This window comes from Cinclus cinclus, chromosome 4 (genome assembly GCF_963662255.1).
Source record: "Cinclus cinclus chromosome 4, bCinCin1.1, whole genome shotgun sequence".
NCBI classification, from domain to species: Eukaryota; Metazoa; Chordata; class Aves; order Passeriformes; family Cinclidae; genus Cinclus; species Cinclus cinclus.
The window spans coordinates 21,651,896-21,665,461 of record NC_085049.1 but is presented as its reverse complement, the minus strand read 5'-3'; the positions used below and the strand labels follow the sequence as shown (position 1 = coordinate 21,665,461).

The 13,566-nt window shown below is 42.0% G+C and overlaps 1 protein-coding gene across 5 annotated transcripts in view; it reads left to right on the top strand.

Moving 5' to 3' along the window:
- Positions 1-13,208, top strand: part of LRP6 (LDL receptor related protein 6) — a 65,032-nt gene extending 51,824 nt beyond the window's left edge. For 2 of the 5 annotated variants that reach the window (XM_062490894.1, XM_062490890.1), the window contains 8 exons: positions 1,420-1,629; positions 2,901-3,026; positions 4,402-4,638; positions 6,302-6,412; positions 8,215-8,445; positions 9,222-9,358; positions 10,522-10,619; positions 12,792-13,208. In XM_062490894.1, the coding sequence (XP_062346878.1) occupies positions 1,420-1,629; positions 2,901-3,026; positions 4,402-4,638; positions 6,302-6,412; positions 8,215-8,445; positions 9,222-9,358; positions 10,522-10,619; positions 12,792-13,083 (1,442 nt within the window). In that variant the 3' untranslated portion in view covers positions 13,084-13,208. Of the gene's footprint in view, positions 1-1,419; positions 1,630-2,900; positions 3,027-4,097; positions 4,106-4,401; positions 4,639-6,301; positions 6,419-8,214; positions 8,446-9,221; positions 9,359-10,521; positions 10,620-12,791 lie in introns of all 5 variants that reach the window. The other 3 variants (XM_062490892.1, XM_062490891.1, XM_062490893.1) reach the window with 3 other exon arrangements.
- Positions 13,209-13,566: the final 358 nt, after the last annotated feature.

The window sequence follows — 13,566 nt, the reverse complement described above, 5'->3', positions numbered from 1 at the left end:
TGAGTTCTCTGTGAATTTAGTAAAAAGGAGATAAATACATTTTTCATAGCTGATTTTTTCCTAGGTCATCATCATTGACATAATGTTGATTAAATTCTCAACAAGCGAAAAAAACCCTTCTTGCTACTAAACGAAGCAGAGAGGGATAGGACTTAGTCAAAGAATAAAATTGTGAAGTGCATGTGTCTTCTTTCCTGTTAGGTTATCTTGTGTGGGTATGGTAGACACGTGGTAGATTTTTTTTTCCCCCTGGCACTCAGTTATTCCAGTATATTTTTACAGAACAAAAATATTTAAAAACTTACTGGAAGTAATTCTCTGGATGAACAATGTAAATCTATTGTTTTCTGTAGTAAAAGTGAAAAATAAGCGCAGCAGAGCTCAGATATCGGAAATACTGGGATTTAGGTAAATTTTCAAGCTTTAGCTTGACTTGTATGATCCTGTTTCAGCTACTCAAAACTGAAGCAAATTCCATGTGCTTCATAAGTAATTTTGTGCTCAGAATCTGATCAACTCACTAAATATTTGACTGTTAATGACCACATCATCGTGTTAAATAAAGGAAGCATGGATTAAGCCTCCCTCCTGAGCCCTCAGGTTTTGACTAACATTTTTCTTCTGTGTGAGTTACAAAGTCTTCACTGTCTTCAGACAGACTTTAGTGAAACTTTTAAAATAACTGTTGGTCGTGTTCTGTTTGTGTGGAGAGTTAACCATGAAATGTGACAGTCACTCTTGACTGTATTTAATGTCAGAAAATCTGGCATAAAAATCAACAACCGCTCTTCAGAGGTGTAAGGCCTCTTACTGCTCCTGGTGATTGCTAAAGGAACTCAGGAAAGTAAGTCTTTGCTAGGAAGAAAGAACATTCCAAATTTAGCACTAATAGAGCTTATTGAAGGTAATGTAGCTGAAAGAAAAGAACATGAGGAAGTCAGAAGTGTTAATCTCATAATTCATGTGAGAAGTTCTAATTACCCTGCTTTCACTTGGATTTTATCTTGTACGGGTTAGCTGAAGCCAATAATCCATCTTCTTATTCCCTGTTGCATGGCAAGACAAAGCAATTAATCTCTCCAAAAAGGGAAAGAAGAATGAAAAGAACTACTGATTTCCATGATATTGATAAGGGACTGGAAAAGCTCATGAGAGATGAGCCCCCCACCCTCCAGGTGCTTCTTAAATACACTAGATTTTTTTGAGCATAAAACATCTCTTCTTGATGAAAGCAGAAAATAATGTGATAATCTGTCAGCAAAATGCATTAGTCTCGCATCAGAGGACCCTGTTTTTTGTAGTAGGCTTACTCGGTAGCATAAAAGTAGTGCAAAATAATGGTGTGAGTAGTGTAGGAGATGTTTCTGATAGTTTTTCAGTTTTTCCTAGTTGAACCAAAGCACTGTCTCCCTTCTGCAGGTGCTAACCGGATTGTTTTGGAAGACTCCAATATCTTGCAGCCTGTGGGACTAACTGTATTTGAGAACTGGCTGTACTGGATTGACAGGCAGCAGCAGATGATTGAAAAGATTGATATGACCGGTCGAGAAGGACGTACAAAGGTCCAGGCTCGTATTGCACAACTCAGTGACATCCATGCTGTGAAGGAGCTCAACCTGCAGGAATACAGTGAGTGCAATCCCTGCTTGCAGGTGCAAACAGGGCCTGTGAGGCTCGAGCCAAGAGACATGAGCCTGTTGTGCCTTGTTTCTGATCAACATCAGTGCAGATGGAAGGGGCCAGAACTTGGTATCGATGCTGTTAGGTTGTTTCCTTCAGGCACTTGGCAACGGACTGGAAATCTATCACAACCCCAGCATCGTGTTTTGTTGCTGATGACAACTTGATTGGTAGTCCCATCCAGGCACCTGGCATTTGAGTGTCTCTAGGCACAGTGGAAACATCCTGTTATCCCTAATAGAGGGCTTTCTGGATCATGCTAGTGCATTGCTATTGGTTGTTCACTGTTTAGGCAAGCACAGCTCTCAGGGCCTGTCACTAGCTGTCAATGTTTCAGTGGACTGCCTGCCTTGAAGGCAAAGTGAACAACTTTTGGTGGTGGTATTTCATACTGAAAGTGATTTGACAGAAGAGCAATGTTGCATTGCACAAAGGAAATGTGTATTAAATAGAAATTTGTGTTGATCATGGCTGCACTTTCAAAAAATTTCTGTTTACTAGGCCTTTCCAAACACACACACACACACACACACACACATATGCCTAAAGTGGTGGGAGGTGGATGGTTAAAGCAGTGGAGTTGCTGTCATCCTGGAGGAAATAGGCCTGGTTAGCCTGGTAAGCTGTGGTGCATGCCTTGGAGAAATATGTAGAAAAATGTCTGGGGATGTTTAATTAAAACATCCGTGCAGACTTACTAGTTCTGTGTGCTATTAATCTCAGCAGATCTGTCAGGAGTTCCATGAGAAGTATGTTGTCCTTATTAAACATTAAAATGAAGAGACATATTTATCTAGAGCATGTTAATTTGAGTTTCACAGACAGCGTGGAAGCTTCAGAATTCATAAATTAGAAAAGTTTATTTTTTTAATTGTCTTTGGTAGAGAAAATGAAGTATGGAATCTAAGATATCTTTTTGTATTACTAATGTACTATTTGCTGCAGAGAACTACTGCTACCTCAAACAAGAGGAAAAATGCTTTGAGTAGTTTTAGTATAAATTCTTAGAGTAGTTTCAGATCATGGAGAGTTACCAATGTATGTTATAATGATAAATGTGTATAAAGGGAGAAATACACACAACAAAATGCAACATTAACAGAGATTTTTCATTAATCCTCTCCCCAGGGGGTAGGGGATAATGAAGAAATTACTGAAACATCACAGAATAGGTGGGGATTTCTTATCAGTCCCTGTCTTTCTTATTTTTAAAATCCTAGGACAACATCCGTGCTCTCAAGATAATGGTGGCTGCTCCCACATTTGCATTGTGAAGGGGGATGGCACCACGCGCTGCTCTTGCCCTGTGCACCTGGTGCTGCTGCAGGATGAGCTGTCCTGTGGAGGTGAGTCCTTCTCAAGTTCTGTGTCACTGGGCTCTTAGCTTCAGCCCTGGGGAGGGTCCCCATCTTCAGGGATGGTTGCTGGAGCCAAAGGAATGTGACAGTGCACCAGGTGCTGTTACACACCTGTACAGACTTACCTCTTTCCCTCCACCCTCCAGCTAAATCTGCAAGTACTGCGAAGCAGTAAAGGAAGAGGAAAAAAATTCCGAAGTGTTGAATAAAGATTTCTGTTCACCCCTTCTACTTAAGACTCAAGTTTAATTATTTTAACTTGATTCTTTAATTGTATGATTTTTTATTACTTTTTTCCGTCACTTCCCATGTTCTGCCTTTTCAGGCAGTGGTAGATTCTCACATTCTGGCACACTGCACAGTCTGTGCTGTTTTGTTCTTCTCTGTTGTCCTCCCCAAGCTCACCCTGTGCGTGTCGTTCTGAACTGCAGTCCCAGAAGGGCAAGTTGCCTCCTACCATGGCGATATGGCCACTGTACCCCACACCCTGGTGTCTCCAGGGGTGGGGCTGGAATGGGGGAGAGGACAGGCACTTTGGTGCTTGGATCTCTTTGTGCCACCGGACTGAATGGATTTATTATGCAATCATCTCGCCGTTGAGGCGACGTGTGGTCTCACAATGGAACAAGAGCTAACATAATCCAGATATTTTCTCAGAGCAAGTTTAATACCAGGCCAAAAAGCTGGGGGAGGAAAGGGGGATTTTAAAAAGGGAAAAAATCTACACTTACTTACTGCCTGAGAATAACAGTTAATGTAGTAAATGTTAAATAACAGCTAACAGATGGGTTGAGGTAGTGAACTTCACTGGATGGAGCAGTTTTTTGTTTTAAAAGAATTTTGACTGAATAGAGCTGTCAAGGGCACATAACTAGACACTGAGTCACAGTGCATCCATCTGCAGCAAATTACATCCTTTTAACATGTTCTATACAATGGCTGTCAAACAGGAAAAAAGAGAGTAAGCCATTGGCTGTGTATATGGTGGTCTTGCAGGAAAGGGGGAGTTGAAGAGTGTGATGACTTTGACTTGAAGCCTTACTAAGAGAAATGTGTGAGAGTCTGAAGTGGGAGGGGAAAAAAATAATTGTGTTTTGTGTGTGTATGTTTCTCTGTTCTTCTTGTCCTTCATCTGTCAAGTCCCCGTTGATGTGAGCCTGCGTGTGATGTCAGTCACACTGGCCTCAAGGTCTGCAAAAGTGGCTGTGGATGCAGTGGCTGTGGAAATGACCTTATGATGTGGCATGTTGCTCATCAGCTGCTTTGATATAGGAAAGCAGCTGAGCTCTTTTCCTTACGTGTCCCAATCTGCTGTTTGTTCACCTGGATTTTTAACTTCTGTCTGTTTGCTTGATTTTCAAAGAACCACCAACATGCTCCCCTCAGCAGTTCACCTGTTTCACAGGTGAGATTGATTGCATCCCGGTGGCGTGGCGCTGCGATGGGTTCACTGAGTGTGAAGACCACAGTGATGAGAAGAACTGCCCGGTGTGCTCTGACACCCAGTTCCAGTGTGAGAGTGGGCAGTGCATAGACAGTGCCCTGCGCTGCAACGGGGAAGCAAATTGTCAGGACAACTCAGACGAGAAGAACTGCGAAGGTACGGAGGATACTGCCAAGTGGGATGGAAGTGTACCTGTCACTGGGATAACTCAGTGTTATTGCTGACTAGGATTTGAAAAGATACGAGGTTCTGCTAGTTTTTAAATCAGTCTGTTAAATAGAAGTTATTTCATAAATCCATGCTTTTGCTTCTCTACCTGTGAAGTGGAAGTTAAGAGTGATCTCTGTCAGAGTGGCTTAAATGCTGTTTGTGAACAGTACTTTCAAAAATGGCACGAATTTAAGCTCTAAAAACCTAGTATCTGGGCGTGAGCTACGAAGTGGAGCCAATTCTTGTTGTAGCTTTTTTGTGTGCCTTGTACTGAGTAAAGGTTTTGGGATTGTTTCTTTTACGATACCTGAACAAAATGAGCTTTTCTGAGTAAACAGGAGTGAGAGGCAGAGGAGCTTTCTGGAGACCTCTTCTTCCCGTAGTGCACAGCAAAAGAATATTTAAGCCATCTTTACAGAGGGAAGTGCTGTTGCCAGCACAATGAGAATTAAGTTCATTTTGGAAAGGACAGGTTTTGCTGGTGGAATCTGAACTGCCCCACCACTACACAACATGAAATGTGAGCAAACTCATTCTTTTCCTATTGCAGATGTAGTGAAGAGTTGCAGGGACACCTTGTAAGGCTGAAAGGATGCTGTTTCTTTATATCCTTTCAGTGCATTTTCCTTCTTCATGGAGACTGTTGAAATGTCTTTAAATCAAGGCTAAATTTCTTTCCAAAATATGTGCTCCAGCTCAAACATAGAACTGAAATTCCAGTGTGCTGAAAGGTGATTTTTAGCCAGCTGAGATGGTGACATCTGAAAATGTGTTGTGCAAGTTAACTTCCCAGGTTTCATCCAGCAATTGGAGATGTCAGACTAGGGGCTGTTTATCACCTTCAAAGTGGTCCTGTTGCTGAGAGTATTCAAGTTGATTACAAATCAGAAAAAGCCATTAGTTTAACTTCTTAATTCAGCTGAAGACAAAAAAGGATTTCTGGATTTATGAGAAACAGGAGGCAGGAATATATGGAAACAGCAGCAGCCAGCACCTTGCCTGCAGCGCCTTTTATTTTTTCAGCATACTGGCAAAGCTTCAGTTTTATATTCTGTCCTTCATTTCAGTTTAAAAATATAATATCAAGTCAGTATATTGTCTCATGATCGAGGAGTTTTCTGGTTTACAGGAAAAACACAAGGACATTAAGAAGGACATTTATCTTTCTTAAATGATTTTTTTATCATGGTTTGGCAGATTTATTTTTCATAACTTAATTCTTCGCTCTTATATTACAGTAAGTGTTTAGGGTTGGAGATTCTCATAATAAGATTGCAATAACCGTGTCCTGGGATAAGTGACTGTTTTCTCAGTGGCCTCTGAGTTATTTTAGATGAGGGTCACTTTATCTTGTAGTGCTCTTACTGCAAGCAGGCAGTAAAACCCAGCTACCAGTGTGCACTGTCCTCAGCAGAGCACCGAGTCACTTACTCGGCATGGTTCATGTGAGGGACTTAGTGTGCCACTGGCTACTTCCAGAAATGAAGCTTTCAGCACTCCAAGCTCTCCCAAGATACTCCTGACTGTATGCTTTGGTGTCTTTATTTCTTAATGATTTTTAAGAGGAGGAGTTTCTGATGCTGACTGTTGGTGTGGGGGTTCTTTGCAGTGCTGTGTTTAACGGATCAGTTCCGCTGTGCCAGTGGGCAGTGCATTGGGAAAAGCAAGAAGTGTGATCACAACCTGGACTGCAGTGACAGCTCTGATGAGCAAGGATGCTGTAAGTGTACTGCCTGAGACTGGAGACTTGGTTGCAGCATCCAAAACCTATTTCTCACCTTTCCTACAAGTTTCATTTTATTCTGCCAAGCAGACTGAATTTGTTGTTCCCAGAATTAATGCTTCTCTTCATAACTGCTTCTCTTCATAATTATCATGCAATTAATGCACAGTGTGGTGGAATAGGAATAACGAAAATTATTAGTATTCTGAACAAGCATTTTCTGAGGCAGAGAATGCCAGTTCTTTTTATTCTTACCTTTTTAAAATTTTTAAAAGAAGTAAAAGGTTTGTTTTACTATAATGTTAATATGCTGAGTTGGTGCAATGTTTAAAAAATAATAATTGGCATAAGGCATTCATATATAACTTCTCTGCTTTGTGGTTTTCTCATACAGAGAATTAATAGCAGGTGCTTTTGGAATCAGAGGAGCACTCTGTTTATAGATCAAACCGTATAAAATTTCTTTTTTTTTCTTGAAAGGATGTAATTCTGAGCTTGATTTCTGATTTTTAGCATGTGATATCCCCTACCTTGAAATCTCCAGGGCTCTACAAGAAAACCACTGCCTTTAAAATTCCAACTCGAAAGTTCACTTTCACTGTTGGTGCTTTAAAAGAAATTGTAAATAAGGACATCTCATCTTGTGTTAGAGATCCATGTATCACAGCTGGCACACAGATAATTTGAAAATGCAAAGCCAGAGTTGGATCCTTGATCTTAAGGAGCATTAAGAGATGTTATGTCATGCTACCAAGTTACTGGTGACATTATCACAGGCTTGTGTAGTTCCCTTTATTAGAGTTTATACGTTCTCCAGTTTTGTAACAGAGGATGGAAAATTGGCCCACCCAGAATAAGATGGCAGTTGTCACCATCCCTCTTTCACTATGATCAGAAGTCTGTTTACTTATCTCTGTAGGCTGTGACAAGCTGGTTCAAGTGTGGGTTTGGTGTTCAGGGACAAGAAAATGTGTTGAGGAAAAAACTTCCAGTAATGCATAAGATGTAAAACACTGACTAGAACAGGAAAATACTTTAAAGTCTACCTTTCCTGTCAAATTCATGAGCACCGGCAGGGGGTTGTCAGTTACTCCTAGAAATGTCATTGCTTAGAATTGGCCTTGTAGGGAAAGCCATTCATTTTGACTGTTGAATAATAGTTTTGGAATACAGATTTCTCATAAGGTGGCACCTCTCAGGCTGATGCTCAGCTGTATCTGTAACCATAAGGGTGGGTGAGATGTGGAATAGTTTAGGTAGTTTAATTAAGAGCAGCAAAATTCATCACTGCTGAACAGTCAAGGTTATGCACCATAAGTGATTGTTACACTGCTGAGAAGAGGGAGTGCCAGTCTGTTACACTGAGGAATAACCGAGGTGTGACATGAAAAGCAGTTGTTGTCATCTTCAGTAACAAGAAAAGCACAAGAAGAGTCCCCTGCACAGTATCTTCTGGAGATGTGGCTGCAGGTCTTGTTCATCAGGTTCAGAGGAGGGCTCTGTTTATCAGGCTGAAGCAAGAGCAGGGCCTGGTTCATCACTCCCCCTGCACATGCATGTACTGCTTATTTCCTGTTATTTGTGATTCAAAACACCTCATGGCATGTTTGGAGGTCATCTTGGAGCCCTTATGGACACTCCAAGTCTTTAAACAGACCTGTCCCAGGGCCTGTTTGTTCCTCCCATATATTAATTTGAAAGTTGTTGTCTGCCTACAGAAGAGGAGGAAAGTGGAAGGATGCAAGAAAAACTAATGTTGGTCTAAACTTACCTGGTCTGATTTTCCTTTTCCCTTTTAGACACAACAGAGGAACCCGCACCACAGCCCAACAACACCATAGGCTCCATCATTGGTGTGATCCTTACAGTCTTTGTGGTGGGAGCAATGTACTTCATCTGCCAGAGGGTGCTGTGCCCACGCATGAAGGGGGATGGGGAAACCATGACCAATGATTATGTGGTGCACGGGCCAGCCTCGGTACCTCTGGGCTATGTGCCTCACCCAAGCTCTCTGTCAGGGTCTCTCCCTGGTAAGTAAAGGGGGTGATCCTTGTCTTTGGCACCCCACAGATGTACTTGAGGATACTGTGCAGCTGTGTACAGGAAATGTCTGCTCCAGATGAAGTTCTAGGAAACTGGGATGCCAGGACTGCCGAGGCTTGTTGCCATCCTTCTTTACAATAATGAACTGCTATTTTACCTGTGCTGTTCATGAGCATTTGGGTACTTAGCAGAACCGAAGCTCAAATAAATGCATGCACTGTGCATTTTCTTCTTTTGCTGCTAAAGAATCCCCTTTTTGGGCTCTTGTAGCACCAGCAAAGTTTCACAACAGTACAGGGTAAAATTATGCAGTCCCACAGTCATGTGGGACTTTAAACATTATGTAATCATTCTTGGTAGGTTTGTAGACTAAGTTTGTATGCTTGTGCGATTTCTTGCCAAGTCTGTAATGACCAGCAATAACTTTGGTCTCAGCGTATTTCATTTAACAATGAATTTTCCAACACCAGTCCAAGCACATGATGCTACTGCCATTTAAAAGTAAAACTTAACCACAACATTTCATTTCATCTATATGCATTGCTTCTGTATATGTTGATTAAATATGTACTGTAACTTGTGGCTTTTAGATCCAGCAGGCTCTTCTCAGAGCATAATTTGGTTTTCATACCAAGATGATTAATTTTTGGCTTGCAAGTTGTGCTTATACTGCTGTTGTCCTCCAGATTGTTTTTTTTTAAGTTTCCTTTAAGTCTGTGAATTGAGGAAAAATTGAATACTGACATACATCTCTGTTCTTCAGGTATGTCTCGAGGTAAATCTGTCATCAGCTCCCTCAGCATTATGGGAGGGAGCAGTGGCCCACCCTATGACAGGGCCCATGTTACGGGAGCCTCCTCCAGTAGTTCTTCAAGTACCAAAGGCACTTACTTTCCTCCAGTAAGTCATTCTTTTATTCATAAACCCTTAATAACTTTCAGGAAAGTGACTGTCTTTCTAAAGGTTAATCAATTGACATATTAATATTTTGATTTAGAATTCTAGCCTAATAAACTTATTTGGATATGGAGCAAGTGGTTTTGAAAGGGAAGAGGATTGTCTTTTTCCAAAATGGTCTAGAAATTTTCACTTAATTTTAAAAAGTTGTGAGAGAGCTCAGTGCCAGGAAAAAAGATATTAGATTGAATGTCAGGAGAGATGAAAAAAATCCCTGTAGATGTTGAGCAGCTCTGGCAGAGAGATCTCCTTTCATTACACTCTGCCATGTGCCTCTGAAGGTAAAACTAAGGCTGATTCTGTACAGACCTTTCAAAGAATTAAGATGAAGCTTTGTGTCATGTGTCTTACAAGTGACAGGTAAATAAGTAAACAAGTGTTTCCAGCTCTATAACATCCCTCCTTTACAAAGGGGGTAGTGTGCTGAACTAAGTGCTGTGTAAGAGTTGGTGCCAGCCCTAGACGGCTCCCTGTTTCTTCACTTCCAGCATCTGTGGTGGTTAGTTTGGATATTTGTATGGAGCTCACCAAGCCAGTGTCAAGTGTTAAGAGTCCCATGCTTGGTCAGTGAAGGCTGGAATCTTCAAATGTCTGTTTTCAGTTCTGAGAATCAGCTGATCAGGCTTTAAATTAATCTGAGCACATGGAGTAAGAACATGTCTGCATAGGGAAGGAATGCTCACCTTGGCCAGCACACTGCAAGTACTATAAGCAGAGCAGTACTTGGGGACTGCAGCTTGCAAGAACAGAGGTGTGCCAGTCTGCCTTGGGCAGTGGTATCCCTAGTGACAATCTAGAATTGAACAGCTGGCTGCAACTTCACTTTTTAGCACTGGCTATGTCAAAATAGCCACAGCAGTAAGCATTTTTGAAAAGAGCTTAGTAGTTGCTAATAGGTATGGCAACAAATGGCATTTCCAGGGTCTGCTTAAGAACTGGAGAATAAACAGGAAAAAAAATCCTGTTTTTTAGGATGGCTATGTATGCAGTTCTTTACTTAAGGTTTCTATTAGACAGTACTAAAAAATTATAAAACTATATTTTCTCAAGTTTCCTTTGTATCTTTCCTTTTTAAAAGTGGCTTTTTTTCCTTTCTTACTCCTTAGATTTTGAACCCACCACCATCACCAGCTACTGAACGTTCACACTACACCATGGAATTTGGTTATTCTTCAAACAGCCCATCCACTCATAGATCCTACAGGTAATTCCTATTACAATAGCTTCTGTCAGGATCAAAGCAGTTAGTGTAGAAAATGCAGAATAAAGGCAGCCTCTGCTCTGTAAGAATTACAATCAAAGACCCTAATTCTGCAAGCACTAAACTGGTGCTTAAATGGGCTCACGTGTATCATGTCACTGCTGCCTGTGAAGAAGTGCAGCACTGTTTGAGGAAAATCATACACTAAGTGGGTAGTGATATATCCCTGGGGTATGTTCCTGAGGGGGAACAACAGCACTCATCACAAAGCTAATTACATGCCAAAAGAAATGCAGTACCATGAGTATTTTGAGCCAAAAAAACTTACCCTGGTGTGAATCCTGCCTTTTTTTGGGCTTCTGGCATAAAGAATTTGTTGCATAATTATCAGAAATTATAAGCAAATAACATGTGGAGGAAAAGTTGGCAATATAAAGGCTAATAGGCCAGAAGTAACATTAATATTGTTGTCTAGATAAAGCACAGAATTCCTAGTTTGACATATAAAGGGATACTATCTGGAAAGGATTGATAGCCTTTTGATTTATTTTCTCTTGACTAGAGCTTATGGGCATGCATTTTCTCTCTGTTTGAATGTGTTCTTCTTACCTTCCGTGTAAGAATGCTGGAGTTAGTTATGATTATGTTACAAGTTACCAAAAATAGGGGAACCTACACCCTGCTACCCAAGAGTGTAAAAGTTCCCCTCCCAAATCACCAGTAGATGTGGTCAGTGAGAAGAGTGCTGTATTTGTCTGAAAGATGTGCCTCCTAATATCGATCCTTTGGGGGTTTTGGATAATGAGGTCTCTGGGGCTGAGCAGACATCTCTTCTCCATTAGCAGAAAATATGGCCTCTCTTGTACAGAAGGTCAGACCAGATGTTTATAATGATCCCTTGCAGCCATATGAAAAATCTTTTAAAATTATAAGTAATTTTCTAATGTCAGAAACCCAAATTCAGGCACTAGCATGGGTCATCCGCTGGTTAGCTGATGTGACTTTTAGTATTATAAATGATAGTGAGGATTTAGCATAGGGTTCAATATTTTCCAAAAGCTCCCCACCCAAATACAGACTCTGGTTTTGCTGCTTCTTACTTCTTTCCTAATATTCTGATTTGACTGTAGAGGAGCTACATACCCTTGTGTCCCTTACCACTAACTATGATGCTGGGACTTGTAGTTACCATGCATTTCCCTTTCTAATTTGTTTCCTTGAAACTATCTTGGGCTCATTTTAAAAGATGTTTTGTTGGTAGCAGCCTTTTGAGAATTTCATCCCAATTACTTCTCTAAGGAATGCTTCTCCTGAGTTCTATGAGTGTGCCAGGTAATTTTCAGTCCTTCTGTCTGGCCTTGGAAGTTAGTGTCCAGAAATTGCATAATGGAAACAGAATTATCTTCTCCATAACTGCAACACAGCTATTACACAGGCACATGCACACTGGTGCCCTTCCTGCCCCACTGTCTTAGGAACAACTTTTTCTCAATTAAGTCCTTAGGGAGCCTGTTTTGTGAGACTGTTGTCAGCCACTGCTCCCTTTTGTGACACAGCAAAAGCTCTTACAGGTGCTCCTTGCATCTCTGAGCAGGTGGTTCTAGGGTCACTGGAAACTAGAGACTGGGAAGCACTAGCACTTAGAAAACCTGGGTTCTCCAGTGATGTTGAAATCACAGAATTCTGTGGGTGGGAAGGAACTTTAGCCCACCTAGTTCCACCCTCTGCCACGGACAGGGACATCTTCCCCTAGACCAGGTTACTCCATGTCCTGTCCAGGCTGGCCTGGAACACTTCCAGGGCTGGGGCACCCACAATATTACGGGTTAATTTAACCGGGACGCAATAATAAAATACTTACACCAAACATGGCACGCTATCCAAGTCCAGCAGTTTTGAGCACAAAATGAATTTTCTACAAGGAAAACGGCACATCAGAAATTTATGTGACGGGTTGATTAGAGCTAAAATTAATTAGTTTTACAAGTTAGATAATTAATAAAGAAATTGGCATCCCTTCCACCTGTTGCTGTGATGTGCCCAACGCTGCAGGGAAGTCTGGAGAGGAGATGCTGTGCATCACTGCAGAGGTTGCCCTGCTTCCCATTTCCACCTTGGCTTATCCCCCTTGAGAAAGGAGAAATGACCCTTTCCCTCTCCATGTCCCCGCTACAGCTACCGGCCCTACAGCTACCGGCACTTCGCGCCGCCCACGACGCCCTGCAGCACGGACGTGTGCGACAGCGACTACGGCCCGAGCCGCCGGGTCCCCGCGGCCGCCGCCAAGGGCTACACCAGCGACCTCAACTACGACTCGGAGCCGGTGCCGCCGCCGCCCACGCCGCGCAGCCAGTACCTGTCAGCCGAGGAGAACTGCGAGAGCTGCCCGCCGTCCCCCTACACCGAGCGCAGCTACTCGCACCACCTGTACCCACCGCCGCCGTCCCCCTGCACCGACTCGTCCTGAGAGCCAGCCCCCCGCCCCGCGCCCTCCGCTCCGCGCTGTAAATACTAAAGGTTCTGCTGGGGACGGGGGGAGGGAGGGAGCCCAGGATGGGGGAGCACAGTGTACAGTTAAGTGCTGGGCGGAGGAACGCTGAAGATATTTGTACAGAAGAATTTAAAAAAAAAAAAAAAGGAAAAAAAAAGGATATTTATATATTTTCTTAAACAGCAGCTGCTGCTTGTGCCATAAGAAGAAAAATTTTTGTATAAAAGAACCCAGACATTTGTACAAAAAGTTTTTATTTTTGCAAATGGAACACAAAAACATGCCTTAATCCAGTGAAGTGACTGAGCACATAAGGAAATGGAAGGACTGGGATATGTTACTTGTCCAGTGAGGTGATATGTGGGTTTTGTCAATACCAAAAATGTTTAAAGTAATTAATAAAGAAGTCCGTCTCAGAGCAGCATACCATAGATACTTGGAAGTAGCCAAATAACCTCT